Source organism: Acomys russatus, chromosome 14 (genome assembly GCF_903995435.1).
Source record: "Acomys russatus chromosome 14, mAcoRus1.1, whole genome shotgun sequence".
Classification (NCBI taxonomy): domain Eukaryota; kingdom Metazoa; phylum Chordata; class Mammalia; order Rodentia; family Muridae; genus Acomys; species Acomys russatus.
In genome coordinates this window covers 20,885,476-20,904,774 of record NC_067150.1, presented here as the reverse complement: position 1 = coordinate 20,904,774, position 19,299 = coordinate 20,885,476, and the positions used below count along the sequence as shown (strand labels likewise).

The window sequence follows — 19,299 nt, the reverse complement described above, 5'->3', positions numbered from 1 at the left end:
AGTGTCTCACCCTCCCGTTAAGCTGCTGTGCTAAAGGCAGAGGCTGTGCGCAAACACCTGGGCCTGGTCTGTTCACAACCAGAATGCAGGTCCTCCGGGAGGTGAATTCTTTGAGGAAGAGGAGAACCCTTCTTTCCGCAGAATAAACGCTAGTCCCAGAAGGTCATGGTGGAGGAATGGAGTGAGGGGGTGCTTATTTTAATGAGTCGAGGACATTACAAACATTGGGCAGTGGGAGGGGTTTTGGGGGTGAATGTGTTTGATTCGCTGGGGCCAAGGGTGCTAGAGATACTTCATTTACGTGCAGCAGCACAGTCCTATCATAAGAAGGGGATCACAGTACTTAATTATCCTATGGGCAGGGGTGGGGGGTGGGGAAGAGGTATGGGAAAAGGTCAATGGTTGAAAGCTAAGGTAACCAAACATCTCATTAGGATGGAGAGAGTATTTCCAGGAATCCCCAGGTGCATATGGGTTTCTTATCAGAAAAGGGTTGGACCTATATTTTCCCTGAGGGCTCTGTGATGCTCCAGAGAGGATCTAGGGTTTCTCCAGATCAGGTGGAGAGAAAGAAACCCAACTGAGGAAGGGAGTCCTTCATTTTAGCACCAAGCTCAGGGGCTTTTCGGTAATGCCAGACTTTGGGCTTAGCAACAGGGTCCAACACTAATGGAGCTTAGAAATGACCTTGGGAAAGGGAAGGGAAATGTCACACAGCCACTGTTGGGGACAGAGGAGTTTTGTGAAAGGTTAAGTCTTCAGTATAAGCAGATTCTAGGAAAGTGAGGAAAAGGTAAGTAAGCAGCTGGAGTTATGATGCTCATAAGCATAACGGTTGGTTTTCTAGCTGTGACTTCTTCAGTCATGGTCATGCTAAGGAATGTAAAGGGCATAAGGAACAAATTACGAATTTCAGGATGATAAGCTGAGCAGTCCAAATACTTGGGAGCCAGAGGCAGATTTCTCTGAGTTTGAGGTCGGCTTTTTTGACACAGCAGGTTCCAGATCAGCCAAGGCTACGTAGAGGGACATCGTCTCAAAAAGAAAGAAGGAGCTGTGTGTGGTGGTGCACGTCTGTAATCCCAGCACTCATAAGGCAGAAGCAGGCTGATCCCTGTGAATTTGAGGCCAGCCTGGTCTACAAAAGCAAGGCCAGGCCAACCAAGGGTACACAGAGAAATTCTTGTCTCAAAAACAAAACAAAATAAAAACAACAACAAAAATGAAGAGGAAGAAGAGGAGGAAGGATTTCTTTTTTTGTTTGTTTGTTTTTCCTTTTTTTATTATTAATTTATTCATATTACATCTCAGTTGTTAGCCCATCCCTTGTATCCTCCCATTCCTCCCTCCCTCCCGCTTCCCCCCCTATTCCCCTCCCCTATGTCTGTGGCTGAGGGGGACCTCCTCTCCCTGTATATGCTCATAGGGTATCGAGTCTCTTCTTGGTGACCTACTATCCTTCCTGAGTGCCACCAGGCCTCCCCATGCAGGGAATGTGGTCAAATATGGGGCACCAGAGTTTGTGTGAAAGTCAGATCTCCTTCTCCACTTAACGGTGGAGAATGCCCTGTCCATCAGCTAGTCTGGGTAGGGGTTCGAAGTTTACAGCCTATATTTTCCTTGGCTGGTGCCATAGTTTGAGGAGGATCCCAGGGCCCAGACCCGCCTGTACTTTTCCAGGACCCTCTGGATCCTTCTATTTCCTCATTCTCCCAGGCTTCTAACACCTAAAGTCTCAATAGGATGTTCTCTCCTCTGACCCACTTTCCTGGTAGGTAAAGTTTTTCATGGGGACGTACCCCTTGGACTAGTGTCTCAATATAAGTGAGTATATACCATTTAACTCTTTTTGCTTCTGGGTGAACTCACTCATTATGATAATTTCTAGTTCAAAAAGGAGGAAGGATTTCAATCTGAACATGTTAGCCAGTTGTCTACAGGACACAAGAGTTTCCTTCGTTCTAAAGATATTACTTATTAATTAATTAAATAAAAGTACTAAGCATCTATTACTGTCTTGGCCTCAATTTTGAAGTCTCCATATGGAAAGAGCTTCCGGTAGACCACTGCAACAATACAGATAAAACATAGGGAAGATGCCCTGGGTCAGTAACAGCAGCACTGCTACCCTGTGGGGAAGACATGGGGACTTGGTAACCCAAAGCTTAGCAAAATGGCCTATTTCCTTCCTTCCTGCATTCTAGGGAAAAGGGCCTGCCTGGAAGACAGGATGTTGCCTAGAAAGAAGGAATGGGTTCAAAGGTGATGAAACCAAGGTGCTCTTAGAGACGGGTGACTCAAACTCCTCATCCTGCACAGGGCTGAGTGTCATCGCCAAGGGAGACGGTCTCTGCTGAATACAGTGCTGTCAGGGTTCTGAGTGCACCCACGTGCCTTGGTCCCCAAACTGCGCTCCGTTTTTTTTTTTTTTTTTTTTTTTAGGCTAACCGTAGAAGAAATAAATACTTATTCTCTTAATGGTAGTCTAACACTGCAGTTAGTAAAGGCTGATTTGTGAGGCCGAAAACTCAGGATGAGTGCTTGCAATAGGAGATACCTAGCCAAAATGATGTTATCACGAGTTTATCTTTGTGTCAGGGAGGCACAGCTAGTTGTTATCCACTGTCATCTGTTTAACCTTCAGCTTTGTGGCCATTTGAGGGTCTCAAGCTGTTTTTCTCATTAATGTTTGTCTTTTTGGTTGTGAGCATAGCCTTTAATAGCTGAGCTATCCGTCTCTCCAGAGACTCTGATTCTTTTTTAATTAGGCTCTGATAAGAAGTTCAAGGACTGTTTGCTGCATTATTAGTATTAGAAGGTTTTTAATATGTATGAGTGCTCCATCTGGATATACACCTGAATACCAGAAGAGAGCATCAGATTCCAGTATAGATGGTTGTGAGCCACCATGTGGTTGCTGGGGATTGAACTCAGGACCTCTGGAGGAGCAGACAGTGCTCTTATCTGCTGAGCTGTCTCTTCAGCCCATATTAGAAGATTTTAAGTTGCCTCCTATCACTGACTCGGGGGAAACTGGGAGTAATAGATTGATGTTATAATGGGCTTAACTTGCTCAGGAACTACCGAGTTACACAAAGGAGCATTGAGCTAGAGAAGAACACTGCGTCCAATATGACTTAACACACTAACCAGTAACGTAGTTAGCAGCCAGTAAGCAACACACTAACCAGGCTTCTTAGAAGGAAATTTTGTACCTTACACACTTGAAGTTTAGGCTTGCTGAAAAAAAAAAAAATTTCTATTAAGATTTGTTCACTAAGATTGACACCAATTAGCAGGGTGGTGGCAGCACACACCTTTAATCCCAGCACTCAGGAGAAAAAGGCAGCCTGATCTCTGCGGCTTCAAGGCCAGCTGCCTATGGACAGAATTCCAGGACAACCAGAGCTACATAGAAAAAGCCTGTCTTGAAAAAAACAAAACAAAACCGGGCGTAGTGGCGCATGCCTTTAATCCCAGCACTCGGGAGGCAGAGGCAGAGGCAGGCGGATCGCTGTGAGTTCGAGGCCAGCCTGGTCTACAAAGTGAGTCCAGGATGGCCAAGGCTACACAGAGAAACCCTGTCTGGAAAAACCAAACCAAACCAAACAAAACAAAACAAGATTGCCTCCAATTAGACTCTCTTTCCATAACAAAAGGAGACATTAAGCTTTACAACTGGCAATTGTGTCACAGCCACCATCCATTGAGTCCCACTTGGTTATCAGGAGACACATGATTCTGTGAGGTGGGCAGGGTGACCCTGAGTCACAACTACTGGAAAAGAACAGTGGTTTACTACAGAAATAATTGGTGACAATAACTTTGCTGGATAAGTCTCTTACTTGAACAAAGGGCCAGTCTTACAGTCTGCTGTCTCTGTCTAATTGCTCAAAGTATGTCTTTGGGTGGGGACCTGAAAGAGATTTAAAGATGACAGTGTATGTGGAAGGTTAAAGCCTCAGACCTGTATCAGCTGCTAAAATTTCGGTTTCTCTTTGGGCCTTAGTCAGAACTGGATGTGTGCTACTAAAGACCCTTTTCCTATGTTGGGATTATATTTGTAATCCCAGCACTGGGGGAGGCAGAGACAGGTGGGTCTTTGTGAGTTCGAGGCCAGCCTTGTTTACAAAGTGAGTCTAGGACAGACAAGGTGATACAGAGAAACCCTATCTCCAAAAACCAAAATAAATAAATAAATAAATAAATAGCATTTTCCTTATTCATTGAGTGACTGGGATAAATTCTCACTGTGGGGCTTGACATGTCACACCATGCTCATGTACTCACTTTGTCTACCTGAATACACCCATTCTCACTAATCCTGCATTTTATGGGACTAGAGTGCCATATAATTAAAGAGAAACTACAGAGTATTAGCTAGCACCCTTACTTGTTGTCTTAAGATTTGCAGAACTGAATAATATCTGGACTTGCAGAGACTTCTTTCTCTCCTGTAGGTGACCCAGGAAATACATTCTAATCCCCACTGTTTCCATTCCTAGAACGTGGTGTCTAGACTCTGTGTAATGGCAACTACAGAGAGATTTCCCTACCCATCCCCTGGAAAGGTCTGAGCAGTACAGGCCACTACTCTCTGGAAGAACTTGCTCATTGTAAAGGCCTGAAACACCAAACTGGGTCTAGCAGGGTCTGTACTTAAGGGCACAAAATCCCCCGCAGCAAAGGGAAAGTGGCAAGTGACACCTTCTGGTTTCTCTCTGGTGCCTTGAGGAAGCAAACATTCTGTGATACAATTTGTGTGAAGTGAAATGAAAATTACTTCTAATTGGAGGGCTGGGATAAAAATATCTCCAATCTGTAAACAAAGCAATTGCAGTTTTCTGGAAGCATACAGCTATAGCACAAGGTGCCACAGGTTAGGGACACTGCAACAGAAGGTGGGTCTACCCTGTGCTACAGGAGCAGCTTCTGTCTTTGTTCCAAGGTAGCCTAGGCTGTCCTGGAGGCTCCTCAGTACTGCCAGTGGCAATGTGTTTTAATGGGTCCTGGGGAATAAAGAGTCCCTGATGCTTTAACCCCTGCTCTCTCATAAGCCCTGGCACATAAAACATGAAGACACATTCACAAGCACCTACACTTGGGATCCCAGGAGATGGCTTTGTTTATTTTTGTTTTTAAATTTTTAGATGGAATTTCATGTAGCCTAGGCTGGCCATGAGCTGGTATGTCATTGAGGATGATCCTGAATTTCTGATCCTATCCTCTAGTTCCTGGGTGCTGGGATTACAGGTACATGTTACCAAGCCTCTTCAGCCAGCACTTGGGGGGTTAAAACCCAGAGACGCACACATGCCAGGCGAGTGCTCTGCCCACTGAGATGCTTACCCAGCTCCCCTGGGCAGTTTGTATTAAGCAGCTGCTGCTGAAAGCCTCACCATAGGAAGGCACTTGAGAAAAACTTGGTTATCAGTGTGATCCTTTTCAGCTGAATCACACAGAGGAATATGGAAATCAAGTGAACCACAGCACCTTTTATTGGAGGAGAAGGAGGATGTACCTGCAACGATTCCATTAGATGGATGGCAGAGGGAGGGCCTTCTGTAAGTAAATTTAAAGAACTACTTTGAAGACAAAGATAGGATGATGGTTAGGATAAAATGTAGGTAAATGTAATGGAAAATATTGCAAAGAGAGAAGGAGTTGATATTTTGTCTTTTTTTTTTTTTTCCTTCCAGAGCTGAGGACCGAACCCAGAGCCTTGTGCTTGCTAGGCAAGCGCTCTATCACTGAGTTAAATCCCCAACCTCAAGAGAAGTAGTTGAAAGGAACAAGAAACAGAGCAACAAACATATAACCAAGCTCCCAGAAAGCTGTGCAGAAAAATGCTTTGGGGTCAAGACTCCCAATAAAGAAAAGGATCCCCCCACCTTGTCTCATGCTGGGAGAGCTGGCTTCAGGTGATTATTTAGGGGTTTAGTGACATAGGGAACAAAAGTATGATTGTGTAAAATTTTTTTTATCAAAGAATAGTATCAGCTGGTGTTGTGGCATATGGCATTAATTCCAGCACTTGGGAGGCAGGTGCAGGCAGATCTTTGTGACTCTGAGGCCAACTTGGTTTAGACAGTAAGTTTGGGGCCTTGAGTCTTTTTCTCAAATAATCACAGAAAGAATATAAGGTAAAGCTGGGCACTGTGGCACGCGCCTGCAATCCCAGCACCTGGGAGGCAGAGGCAGGTGGATCTCTCTGAGTTTGAGGGCAGCCTGCTCTACAAAGTGAGTCCAGGACACCAAGGCTACACAGAGAAATCCTGTCTCAAAACCACCGCCACCCCCCCCTGCCTCCCCCCTCCCCTGCAAAAAAAAAAAAAAAAAACAAAAACAAAAACAAACAAACAAAAACAAAAAACCAAAAAACTCAGGAAAAGCAAACATCCATGTGAAGCTCTTCCTTGCTTTTCATTTCCTCTCACTCCGCTGCAGGCTGAGGCTCTTTTATTTATCAAGGCTCAGACAGAATACTGAAGCCATTTTTACCTGATCAGAAATGTGCTAGTAAGAAAGAGAACTTTGAGCAGTAAACTAGGAATGAGTTCCACCTGTGTTTCAGATGTTTAATCTCAGACAGTCACTTTATTGGGATGAGTAGTGGGGACTCTGTTTTGTAGGTAAGGAATCCAAGCCTTCGATAAGCATAAATAAGTGAGCTGGCCCTGCTCTGGTCAGAGGCAAACCATGCAGGAAACTCACACTTTGCTTCTTGGTTTGCTCTTTGGGTTTGTATTGGACAGCACTGTAGGACTTTTAGGTTCAGCTCACGCAGATTTAATTTCTTTAGTTCTTTTAAGAAATGCATCTCTCAGCTGAGCAGTGGTAGCACACCCTTTAATCCCAGAAGTTGGGAGGCAGAGGCAGGTGGGTCTTGGAGTTTGAGGAGGCCAGCCTGGTCCATGGAATAAACACATTCAGCTGGGTTGTGCTGTGGTTAAAGGCACAGACTCCCAGCTCTGCTTACCAAATGCCTCCAAAACATCGCTTCTGATTTCATTGAGCTTATACCTTTGTCTCTAGAGTTCAGTTTCCCCAGGAAAAACAGACCACATCACAGACGAGTGTGTTACCCTGCTCTGCAGCACCTCTACTTGCATTTCCATTCCAAAACCACGCTTTAGCCATCATTAATGACATATGAACTGTGTGGTGGACGAATTCAGCACTTTACAATGAAGCACCTGCCACCCTCTCTCCCAGGAACCTCTGCCCTTTATGGAATATTCATGAACCCCTCCTTTGTAATCTCTGCCTGAATTTCAAAAGAGACTCTAAAACAGAAGGGTATTTAACAGAAAAAACCATTTCATAATGCAAACATGGGAATTCAGCAGAAGAAAAGAACCCTTGGCTTCTAAATAACGGTACTCTGTCCACAATCAGATATCATCTCACATTCCCCAAGTAATCAGAATGTATTTTTTTTTCCAGTTAGGTAAACATGACTGAGCATGTGACCAGAGGAAAACGGAGAGCAGAGAAAAAACAATTAGGATTAAGGAAAATCCCAGGAAAGTCCACTTTGTTTTGTGTTTGATGCAGGGAGAGAGGTCACCATGCAAATTACTCTTTACACACATTTACTTATGACTTAGACACACAATGACCAGAAATGGAAGGAATGAAAAGACAAGTAGAATAATAGGTTATTTTAAACATTTATCCTGACTTTTAAGATTAGTGTTTATTTTTTTTTTTCTTCCTGGGAATTGTGGTGGAGTAATCAATTCACATTTATAGAAGTTTGAGCATTTATAAAATGTAAATTTAATGTCATATGGGGTGAAAGTTGAAACAAGCTTGGCTATGACTCTTCTCTCTCAAATTTCTTGAAATAGCTTTATCTTACCAATTCAATAATAACATTGATTGTTGTAAACACTGGCACATTTTACTAACAGGCTCAGAATTCTGTTTTAACTATGTTGTTTCTGGAACCTTGGGGATGTTTTTTCTATATTAAACACAGTGCAAACTTTTCTTAAGACTTTTAACATTGTGTTAAATGACACTTCAAATTCTCTAGTCTCCTTAGGTCTAATTTTTTGCTTGTTTGTTTTTTGAAACATAGTTTCTTTGAGTAACCCTGGCTCTCCTGAAACTCATTCTGTAGATCAGGCTGTCCTCCAACTCAGAGATCTGCCTGCCTGTACCTTCAGAGTGCTGGGATTAAAGGCTTGCGCCACCACAACCCAGCTCCAGTATATTTTATCCTTTTTATCATCTGCTTATAAGATCTTGGCACATTTTTCTCCTGTGCCCTTACCATTTCCTACTCTTTAGAGTTCAGAGCAAGGCTAGTGAGATAGCTCAGTGGGTAAAGGCACTTGCTCCTAAAGCCAGCCAACCTGAATGTGATCCCTGGAATCCAGGCAAAGGTAGAAGAAGAAAGCCACCTTCACAAGCTTTTCCTCTGACTTCCACATGCACATTGTGGCATGTGCCCTCCTACCATGCACTACTGCACTCACATACTAATACTGATAATGATAAAAACAAGCAACAATAATAAACCATTCTTAAAGTGAAAAAGAGGGCTGGAGAGATGGCTCAACAGTTAAGACACTTGCTGCTCTTCCAGAGACCCAGGTTCAGCTCTCAGCACCCACACCAGGCGGCTCATACCATCTGCTAGTTCTGCACCTCTGGCCTCTCTGGGAACCCACACTTACTCGAACATACCCTCATGCAGACATATGTACTTACATATAATTAAAAATAATAAAAACAGACAATTAAGAGAATCCAGTCATGGTAGTGCTTACCTTTAGTACTAACACTTGGAAGCAGAGGCAGTTGAGTTTATATGAGTTGGAGGCCAGCCTGGTCTATATAGCAAGTTCCAGGGTGGCCAGGACTACATAAATAAGACTGTAAAAACAAAAACGAAACAACTCAAAAAATTCAGTGTCAAGAATTACCCTTCTATTGTGTAGGATAAACTACTGGGTATACCATTGTGGTTTAGCTCTGCCAGAGAAATGAATTATACTTTTACAGCAACATTGTTTTTATGTACCAGGTACGCCTTGTTAATGTTTTATGCAGTTTTCAGCACATTCTCCTTTCATTACCTATGGATTTGGGGGCTTACAAGTGTGAAAATACTACCATTTCAAACATTTATCTGGTAATCATCTTTACTTGTAAAATAATACCCATGTCCTAAAAATAAAATAATGACTTATTTTATTTCATGTATATGAGTGTTTTGCCTGCATGTATATATGTGCACTATATACATGTTTAGTGCACTCAGCGGCCAGAAGACGGTAGCAGATCGCCTGGAACTGTAATTACAGATGGTTGTGAGCCATAATATGGGTGCTGGGAATGGAATTTGGGTCCTCTGCAAGAGCAACAGGTGCTCTTAACTGCCGCACCAACTCTCCAGTCCCATCATTTCCTAAATTTTAACGAAGTAATCCTTTTTATATCAGTAGTGATAATCTACAGCTTCGTAAAAGCACCCCGCTTCCCTCCCAGACATGCTTTTTAATCCTTCTCCCTCTAAATTCATTGACAGGGCTATCACCTGCAAGCCTATAGCATCCTTGCATCCATAGCAACCAGACTTGAGCTTCCTCGGTCACTATGGTGCCGGCTCTGAGGGCCGTGTGGTCGCTATGGAAACTGGAGGCGGGTCGCAGGGTCCAAGCAGGCAAGGCGCATGCGCACGACGCGGGCTCTCCGCTGCAAGCCTGAGCCCCTCAGATTCCCCTCGACATGGCGCTGAGCCGGCGGCTGCGACTTCGGCTGTGCGCGCGGCTGCCGGACTTCTTCCTGTTGCTCCTCTTCAGGGGTGAGTTGACGCTTCTGTGCCGCCGGGAAGCGTGGTCTGTGGCGATGGGGGGAACTGAGCGGCCCGGCCCGCAGTGGAATAGCGGTTTTCGGCGCCCAGGACTCTCAGGTCCGGCCGAGGCGCTGAGGGGTGGCCTCTGCGGGAGCGTGGCGGGTGCGGCTCAGCGGGCTGAGGGGGTCGGGTCTCCGGCTGACCCCCGTGGATGCGGCTGGTCCGGGACAGGGACACGGCCTTCTGGTAGGACCGTGGCAGCTGCTTCGCGGGCTCGAAAACTTGCAGGAGAAAACCCTCCATCAGCAGCGCGGTGCCGAGAAGTCGTGGACCAAGAGCAGCTTGGGAAGCTCCAGCCTAGCGGAGCTCCGTGAGAGGCCTGTCCTCCCGGGAGCTGCTGGGGTCAACAAAGAAGCTGGACTAGCCCTGGCCGGCCATCCTTGCGCAGAGATGGAATTGTCCAGGGATGAGTCCCTTTGTTGCAGCGTGGTGGAGGAGACCCTTACCCCCAAATGGCATCTGGGTCATTTTTGATCCCGATACACTGCTAACCTTGGAAGTTTTACTCATTTCTTTCCAGTGGAATTCCTGGGAGACAGAAGTTCCCTGGTCAGTTGGGCAAACGCATTGTTGAGTTTACTTTGCTGCTACTTTCTATAAATACCACGGACACTTTGAAGCCATTATCTCAGTCCTTAAAACAACTCTGGGAAGTAGGTTTGTGAAACCCATTTTCAGAGGCTAATTAATAGTCCCTTTTTTTTTTTTTTTCTTTCAAGACTACCTTCCGAATAAGTAGTGCCAAACTTAAGGTTGCATAAGGCACCGCTCCTTACTCAAAAGTAACCCAACCCGGACCATGCACTCTTCAACCCTTGGGTCATTTGTTCCTTGCCACCCGTGATGTTTTCCCCAAAAATACAAATCTAAACACCAAAGCACTGTTTTGTGTGTGTGTGTCCAGACAAGAAAACAAAGTGTTTTTGTGTTTGAGGCTTATACTAGTGGGGTGCCCAGAGTGGTGGTAGTAAAAAGAGGGGGCCCTGGTGCAGAAGCCTCTGTGCTAAGGATGAGGCTTAGCTACCGGGTGACCATATATTTTGCCTGAAAGTTATTTCAAAACCAAATGCAGTTGGGAGCTAGAGATTGGCCAGAGGCTAGCCAGGAGACAGGAGTGTCAGCAATGTCCAGCGCCCACTGTGCTGCTCACACGGCATTGTTCTATTCACAGACCAGAACAACTCCCTATTGTTGAAGAGATTTGCTCGCATGAAAGTCTGCAGTTTTTATTGGAGAAACATTTTTGCAGTTGATGTTGGGGATGAATTGCTTGATTTGTTAGTAAAAGCCCAACATGCTAAGGCCTCCATATACTCTTTCTTTTTTATTTTATTTTATTTGTTTATATGCATGTTCTAGCTGCATGAACGCCTGCATGCCAGAGGAGGGCATTAGAGGGTATAGGTGGTTGTGAGCCACCGTGTGGTTGTTCGGAATTGAACTCAGGACCTCTGGAAGAGCAGACAGTGCTCTTAACCTCTGAGCCATCTCTTCAGCTCCAGGCCTCCATATAGTCCTGTCTCTGCTTTTGCCCCTCAGGAGGGGCTGATTTGCTGTCAAGGGATGGGATTTGCTTGCGCGACTTAGGGAGTGCAATCCATATTTGCAGCCTTGGACTGATGGCAATGATGGTGCTAGGATGTATTGTTGAAAGCTGTAGCTTTCTTCCTAAAGTAAGGTGCTTTTAGTTGTATGGCTTTTAGCTCACGTCTACCTTAGAGCTGTAGTTCTGAGGTTTGGAGAGAGGCTCTTTGATTGACAGTTTACTCTGGCAGAGGACCCAACTTCTGTTCACAGCATCCAGATCGGTGGCTCAAACAGCCTGCAGCTCCAGCCTCAGGCTGTCTGACAGTCTTATGACCTCTGCAGGCACCAGCACTCATGCATGCACAAAATATCTCCTTCCCACATACGTTAAAAATAAAATAAACCTTTAAAAAAAAACCCGACATCTCCACAGGTGAAAACTGTACCTTTTTAATTTTTAGGGCTATCCTTTTCAGTTGGTATCACTATGCGCTGTTTTCACTTAAAGAAGAAAAAAAAAAAAAAAAAGCTAGCTCCTGCCTGCTGTGACTCATGCTTATAATCCTAGCACTGTGGAGGCTGAGGCAGCAGAGTCAGTGTGAGTTTTAAGCCAGCCTGGGATACATAGTGAGTTCCAGATCCCCCTGGGGTAGAGTGAGACCCTGCAACAACAAATTACTAGTTCCAAATTGGATATGGTGATCCATGCCTGTAACCCCAGAGCTTGAGGAGTGGAGGCAGGGGGATCACTGCCAGTTCAAGTCTAGCCTAGGCTACATGGCAAATTCAAGGCATGCCAAGGCTATGCAGTGAGTGAGACCCTATTTCAAAAATTAAAAAAAAAAAAAGTTTCTAACACAGCAAACATTTCATGTATTTACCCTTTGCTGGCATCTGTTACAACAACTTAATTTGGATTAAGTCATTTAATTTTGATAGCTTAAGAATATCTTATTGTAGTTCCTGTTTTGTATATGAAGAAACACAGGCATGCAGAGGAAAGGCACTTGAGGCAGTACCTCAAGCATCTTAAACTCGGAAGTCTTTGTCTGTCTGCACGTATAGTCTTCCTTTGTGGCATTGGTGACGGGTGTGATCCAGTTTTACAGATGTTACGGCTCATCTCCTTTTTTCTGTGATTACGCAGCAATTCAGTAACTTTCCAGAATTTTCAGTGTACCAGAGCGAAGCCTGCATCTAGAACTTGAGCAAGAAGACAGTTTGCAATGTGAAATGGAGAGTTTTCTAACCAGATATTCCAGATCTGTTTGTTTATTTTTTGGGGGGGGCTCCTGAAACATGTTTTAGGGTGGCCTACATAATTGATTGATAGACTGAGATACTGGGGCTTGAACTCAGGGCCTTGAATATACAGCTCCAGCCCTTTTAGGGCATTTTTAATTCCTTTAGATGACTTGCTTGTTACGTCATCATCGGGGTTGCATGTGGACTTTAAGAAGAACAAAGGACACCTGATCCTAAAACATGAACTACTTGGATCAGCTGTTCCTCTCCAAATGGCTTATTTGCTACAGGCTGAGGAGACTGCCTGGTCTTAGCCATTAAATAACTGCAGTCTTAAGCTCAGAGTCACAGCGATCCATCTCCCGGACTCTGGATGTTGCTCTCAAGGCAGCCCCAAGGGATAGCAACGAGTCGGTTTTCTGTAAGGAAACAGATGCACCAACATGCTTTCTCATTATATGTTGTAATAGAACACTATGGATATAGGACATCCAGCTAGCAGCTGTTAGAGACGCGGTGTTAACAAATGCCTTCTTCCTAAGTCCTTTGAATTCTTTCAAAGCACAAGTGGGGCGACAAAAGAAAATATGTGTGAGTATGAGTGAGGTTAGAATGTGCAGTCGGCCGAGGAGGGCATCCTAGCGAGGGGAGGCAGATTCTCTCTTAAGGTGTTTTGATTTAGGTCTGTGAGTGCAATGGCATCAGGGTTGAGTGCAAATTTTAAATCTTTGCCCATGCCCTGTATGCATGTATCTTCCCTGGCATATGAAGAGATCCAGAAGTTAAGTTGGGTGAGCACGTTCTTTTACACTCAGATTAGCAAGGGCGCACTATCCATTGTGTGGGAGCCATAGCAGTAACTTACCGTGTCTTTGCTGCTTGCCATGATGCACCAATATAGCCCTGTTTCTGATGCCCCAGGAAGCAGTGAGTTTTCCTGTTGTGGTGTTTTGGGTTTCTTGCCTCTTGATGGTATTGATTATGTGCTCTGTATTGTGTTTCATCCTCATCACTGAACTTGGAGTGCTACTTTGGTCTTCAAGCTATAAGGAAGATTCTTCACTTTTATATCTTTTTTTTTTTTTATTTCTAAAAGTTTATTTTTCAAGTAAATATTTTATTTTTTGTCATCTTAGTTACTTTTCAGTTGCTGTGACAAAACAGCATGAGCAAGGCAACTTATAAAACAAAACATTTAATTCGGGGCTCACAGTCCTGGAGGCTTAGAGTCCATGGCTATCATGTTGGGGGTCATGGGGAGTCTCAGATAGGTGTGCTTCACACTGGAGCAATAACTCAAAGCTTAAATCTGAATCCGTAAAAAGGACAGAGGGAGACAGGGAGAGAACAGAAGGAGAGAGCTAATTGGGAGTGAAATGGGCTTTTGAAACTCAAAAGCCACCACCAGTGACACACTTCCTCCAACCAGGTCACATCTCCCAATCCTTCCCAAACAGTTTGACCAACTGGGTCCCAAGCATTTAAATACATGAGCTATAGGGACCATTCTCATTCAAACCAGCATCACAGATATGTACAGATGTTTTGCCTGCATGTTTGTCTGTGCCACATGTGTGTGCAGTGCACAAGAAGGCCAGAATAAGGCACCAGATTCCCTGAGACTGGAGTTACAGATACTTGTGAGCTGCCGGGTGAATACTAGGAGTTGAACCCAGGGCTTTTGGAAGAAAACCAGTGCTCCTAACCACAGAGCCATCTCCCCAGTCACCATAACTTTATTTTATCTATATGAATGGTTGCCTGTTTTACAGGCATCATATACCCAGAGTGGCCAGAAGAGTGTGTCAGATCTCCCAGAACTGGCTTTAACAGGCAGCTGTGAGTTACTGGGTGCTGGGACCAGAGCTGGGTCCTCTGCAAGGGTAACAAGTATCCTTAAATGCTTAGCTCTCTTTCCAGCCTCCTTATGCCTTTCATTTGTAGAGCATCCCAGTACTTCCTTGGGTCACCCTGTTTCTACAGTTATTGTTAAAATCAAATTCTGCCAGTCATACTGTTTGTTGTGTCTGGTAACTTCAACTCACACTAATCTTTCCCGTCTCTGAATAACCATATATCTTAGTCTGCAGTTCATTTCATTCCAACAACCATTTTTTTTTGGTTTTTCGAGACAGGGTTTCTCTGTGTAGCCTTGGCCATACTGGACTCACTTTGTAGACCAGGCTGGCCTCGAACTCACAGCAATCCGCCTGCCTCTGCCTCCCAAGTGCTGGGATTAAAGGCGTGCGCCACCACGCCCGGCTGTCCCAACAACCATTTTTAAATGCCTATGTTTTATGTAAGGTACTATTCTCCACAGTAGGGATATACAATGAGGAATCCCAGCCCTTGAAGACCTGCATATGTGTATGACTCACACTGGGATTTGGGTGTTGTTTTGAGTACAATGCATATTATCAGTGATGTTAAAAAAAGAAACTGGGCAGGCAGATCTCTGTGAATTCAAGGGCAGCCTGGTCTACAAATTGAGTCCAGGACAGCCAAGGCTACACAGAGAAACCCTGTCTGGAAAAACTAAAAAAACTTAAAAAAAAAAAAAAAGAAAAAGAAACAAGAAAAGAAAAAGAAACTGACCCAGAACAGAAATGGCTCTAGTAAGTGTTGCCTGTCTGTCTTTGTCACTTGAAAGCCAGTTAACATTTTTAACCACTCTGTGTGTCTAGGCATTTTTAGTGTAACTTATTTTAGTTCAGTGGCTGCAGGGACTTCAGGGGAGTCTCAGTTTTTACTGTAGTGGTTGTCATGGAAGGAAATGGTATTTTCTGTCATCTACTCTGTGTAGCAGCAAAGTTAAGAAAAAGTGGAGAAATGCTTACGATGCACTTAAAGGACACAAGCTGCACCCAGTACAGTTTGTAATTCAGTAATGTATAGCGCCAGGGGAAATGTACAAAACATTGATGGGTGTGCTTCCAAATAGCAGAGGTCAGGGCTGGTTGTCCTCTGCCCTTGATTTTTTTTTTTTTTTTTTTTCTCTATTTTTGAAGTCTTCTTTAATGAGGGTTTTTGGTTGATTTGTTTGTTTTTGTTTTTGTTTGTATAAAAAAAGTTGCATTTTGTTTTGATTTCCCATAGCTATAGTCTTGGATTTTTAGGCTTAATGTCAGAAAAGGGATTTATTTAAGAATGTGTTCCCTCTGCCTTTTGCTAGCCTCCTCGCAGCAGCTGAATTGGATGGAGGAGGAATGTCCTTGGAGTTGAGTTGTTTGCTCATGTATTCTTTGTGAGATGAATTGCCTTTGGCTTTGGGTAGGAGAACAGCTGTGGTGTGTGTCAACAAATGGTTAAGGGTGACTGAAAGCTGCTCAGAGTACCTGCCCTGCCCCCATTCATTAGGAACAAACAAAAGAACCCAAGCCATTGCTTGGCTTGCTGCTGCACTTGGAGCGCCATTCTGTGCCAGCCGGCCGCAGAGCCACGGAGAATGATTCTCTTGGATGATGAGAATAAGGAGGGCAGGTGGACTTCACGCGAAGCAGAGAGTTGTGTGCCCGCCCGAGTGGTCCATGATTTCTTCCTGCCCCGTGTGGACGACCCTGTCTTTAGAATGAGGTGCAGCCTTGCAGCTGTCTACAAGCTTGTGGAGGATGTAACAACCCCTCAGACAGCTGCTTCTCTTTCTTTGGCCTAGGTTTTCACTAAAGCATTTCTACAGTTCTGTTGTTGTTTATTTGCTTGTTTTGTTTTGTTTTTTTCATATGTTGCTCAGGTTTGCCTGTAACACACACACACACACACACTCTCTCTCCATCCCCTCTCCCCGTGTGTGTGTGTGTGTGTGTGTGTGTGTGTGTGTGTGTGTGTGTGTATGTGTGTGTATGCTCCTATAATGCCAGAGACTGATGTCAAGTGACTTCCTAAGTTGCTTTCTATCTTATTTTTTGAGACACAGTCTCTTGCTGACCCTGGAACTTGACGGATTCCACTTGGCAGGGTGAACAGCAAGGCCCGGGGCTTCCTGTCACCACCTCTCCAGCTCCAGGATTGTAGCTTGTGCTGTGCTGTCTGACCTTTCACGTGGTTTTGGGAAGTCCACTGAGGTCTCCATGCTTGCTTGACTTTACTGACCGAATCTCCTGCCTCAGCCTCTGGTATTCAGGGATTATACTCGGCTTTCTTAGGGATAACTTTGATTTACATAAGTGCAAATTTAGGGTGAGTAGAGATGTTGAAAGACAGTAACGTGGAGGAAATAGTGTATACAGGGACGTACCTGGGAGTGTATGTGGTGTAGACTGGGTTATTATGATAAATAAATAATAGCAGCTGTTGAATGCTGTGTGCCAGACATTGGATAGATTGTACTGGATAATAGATCATAGTGAGTTCAGACTGCTATAACATAATATCATAAACCAAGTGCATTAAGCCATAGACATCTGAAGCTGGGTATGGTGGCGCACGCGTGTAATCCCAGCACTTGGGATTAGCCATAGGCGTCTGCGTTTCACTGTTCTGGAGTCTCTGCTGAAGGTTGCTTGCAGGTCCGGTTCCTAGTGATGCCTTCTTCCTAGGCTGTAGATGTCAACTGTCTTTTCACATAGTGGAGAAGGAGAGAAAGCTTTGATACCTCCTCCTCCTCCTCTTTTTTTTGTTTTTGTTTTTGTTTTTTCAAGACAGAGTTTCTCTATGTAGCTTGAGCTGTCCTGGAACTCGCTTTGTAGGCCAGGCTGGCCTTGAACTCAGAAGTATGCCTGCCTCTGCCTCTGGAGTGCTGGGATTAAAGGTGTGCACCACCGCCCGACCTGATGCCTCTTCTTGTAAGTGGAGCTGTCCCTCATGGGGTCCTACCCGCAGGACCTAGCTGCTGTTTAAAGCCTGTACCTAAGACCATCTATTAAGGATTAAGGTTTCACCATACACTTTAGGAGGACACGAACTTGAGCTATCTTAACCAGCCTCAGCAGTCATTTTTATTTGTGGGTACTGAATTTTAGATACGGAATCCAAGGCCTGTCCCAACGTCACAATAAATAAAAGAGCCATACCCTAGGTGAGACATCTGCAGTGCTCTTTCCAAGGCTCAGGACAGAAAGAATGAAAGGCCTAAAGAAGGGTGGAATGATGTCTAACACTGTAGTCTAGGCACACTATAGCCTCTGTACCCTTAAACTCTCAACAGCTGAACTGTAACCATACCCGGCATTCAGGCCCTTTACACAGGAGGGATTTGAGTTTGAGCCCAGTTTGGGCTACAGGATGAGATACGACTTTATGACTAAAGCTACAGAGCGCCAACCTTAGAGCAGTGTTACCTGCACTCCCTCCCCAGGGACAGCACGCCATCCTGGAAGTGTGTAAACTATAACAGTTTAGCTGTAGGTTGAGATCCTGTCCCAGTCAACAAACAGACAAGTTTTAGTATGTATGCACAGCTGTCTCATTTTCCATATCTGACATTAAAAATACCTAAAGTCTTAGGTGACTTTGACATGTAGGGACTTGCTTTTTTGCTTCTAAGAAATATGTTCATCTGTGACAGCTATGCCTAACTCAAGGATGATTTTTTGTTTTTCTTTCTGTTTTTGTTTTTGTTTTTTTGAGAGCAGGCTTTCAATGTCAGCTGCGACCCTCTGGGATAACTGTTGTCCCTTGCAGGATCCCTGGCATAATTTGAAAATGTTAAAAAAAAAAAAAAAGAAAAAGAAAAGAAAATGTTAGGCTCTGCTTTCGTTTGTTCCCTTTTGCTTAAGGACACAGTGAACCCTGAAATCCTAAAGTATGAGCATGTGCCTCAGTGCCCCCCACTCTGCTATCTGCTTTAGCCCAAGCTATTTCTGTCCTTTTACTGTGTCCCCACTGCCTGTCCAGACCCTGCCTAGTTTGTGAAGATCTCACTGTTACGGTGCACTGTATTTCTGGAAAGCCCTATTTTCCTTGTTTTCTCTTTTGATGAACTTCTGTTCCAAGCTACACACATTTCTTTTAATGTTTGTTATGCAAATAATGCTTTTGTAATTCAAATATATTTGTAAAAAAACCTGCTACAGTTTACACACTTCCAGGATGGCGTGCTGTCCCTGGGAAGAGAGTTCTAAGGTTGGGGTTCTGTAGCTTTAGCCTTCTGCTTAGTCCTGTGATTGTAATTTCTGACTTTCATCTGTCATCCAAGACAGAGCAATGTAGATGAGAGAGTTACAGTGACCCAAAGTGGCAGACACTGCAGTAACAGCTGTGAGTCAGACATCCAGAGGCCAGGGACAAAGATGACCTGGAGCTTCCAGCTGAAATCTGAGCTTCTTGCTTGTACAGGGTGAATGTTAGCTTGAAGAGTCAGGTGCTAGCTACCCAGTGCACCCTGTTTATATGCACACACTTCCTGGGTGATGGAAGGAGCACTGCATTGTGGGTATTGAACATTCTAGATGCTTTCCAGATGTTCATGTAATTCCTATTTGGATCTCAGGGAAACAATACTGGTTTTAATCCAAATAATCTGAAAGTAATTAAAATCGCACCTCTTCTCTTACACTGCTGCCAAAATATGTGATTCTTTCCCTTTGCTATTATATAGTGACTTTTAGTTTTGAATGTTAGATCCAAAGAAAGGTTTTTCCAGGCAAACAGCAGGGTTTTTAAACTGATTAACTGAACTAGTATATATTCATTCTTTATAATTGCATTTGAGAGTGTTTAAA

The 19,299-nt window shown here is 44.2% G+C and overlaps 1 protein-coding gene across 1 annotated transcript in view; it reads left to right on the top strand.

Annotated features, from left to right (window-relative positions):
* The first annotated feature begins 9,653 nt into the window (after positions 1 to 9,653).
* Positions 9,654 to 19,299, top strand: part of Jam3 (junctional adhesion molecule 3) — a 52,533-nt gene continuing 42,887 nt past the window's right edge. Inside the window, exon 1 of the mRNA XM_051156103.1 lies at positions 9,654 to 9,817. Within this exon, the coding sequence (XP_051012060.1) occupies positions 9,742 to 9,817 (76 nt within the window). The 5' untranslated portion in view covers positions 9,654 to 9,741. The remainder of the gene's footprint in view (positions 9,818 to 19,299) is intronic.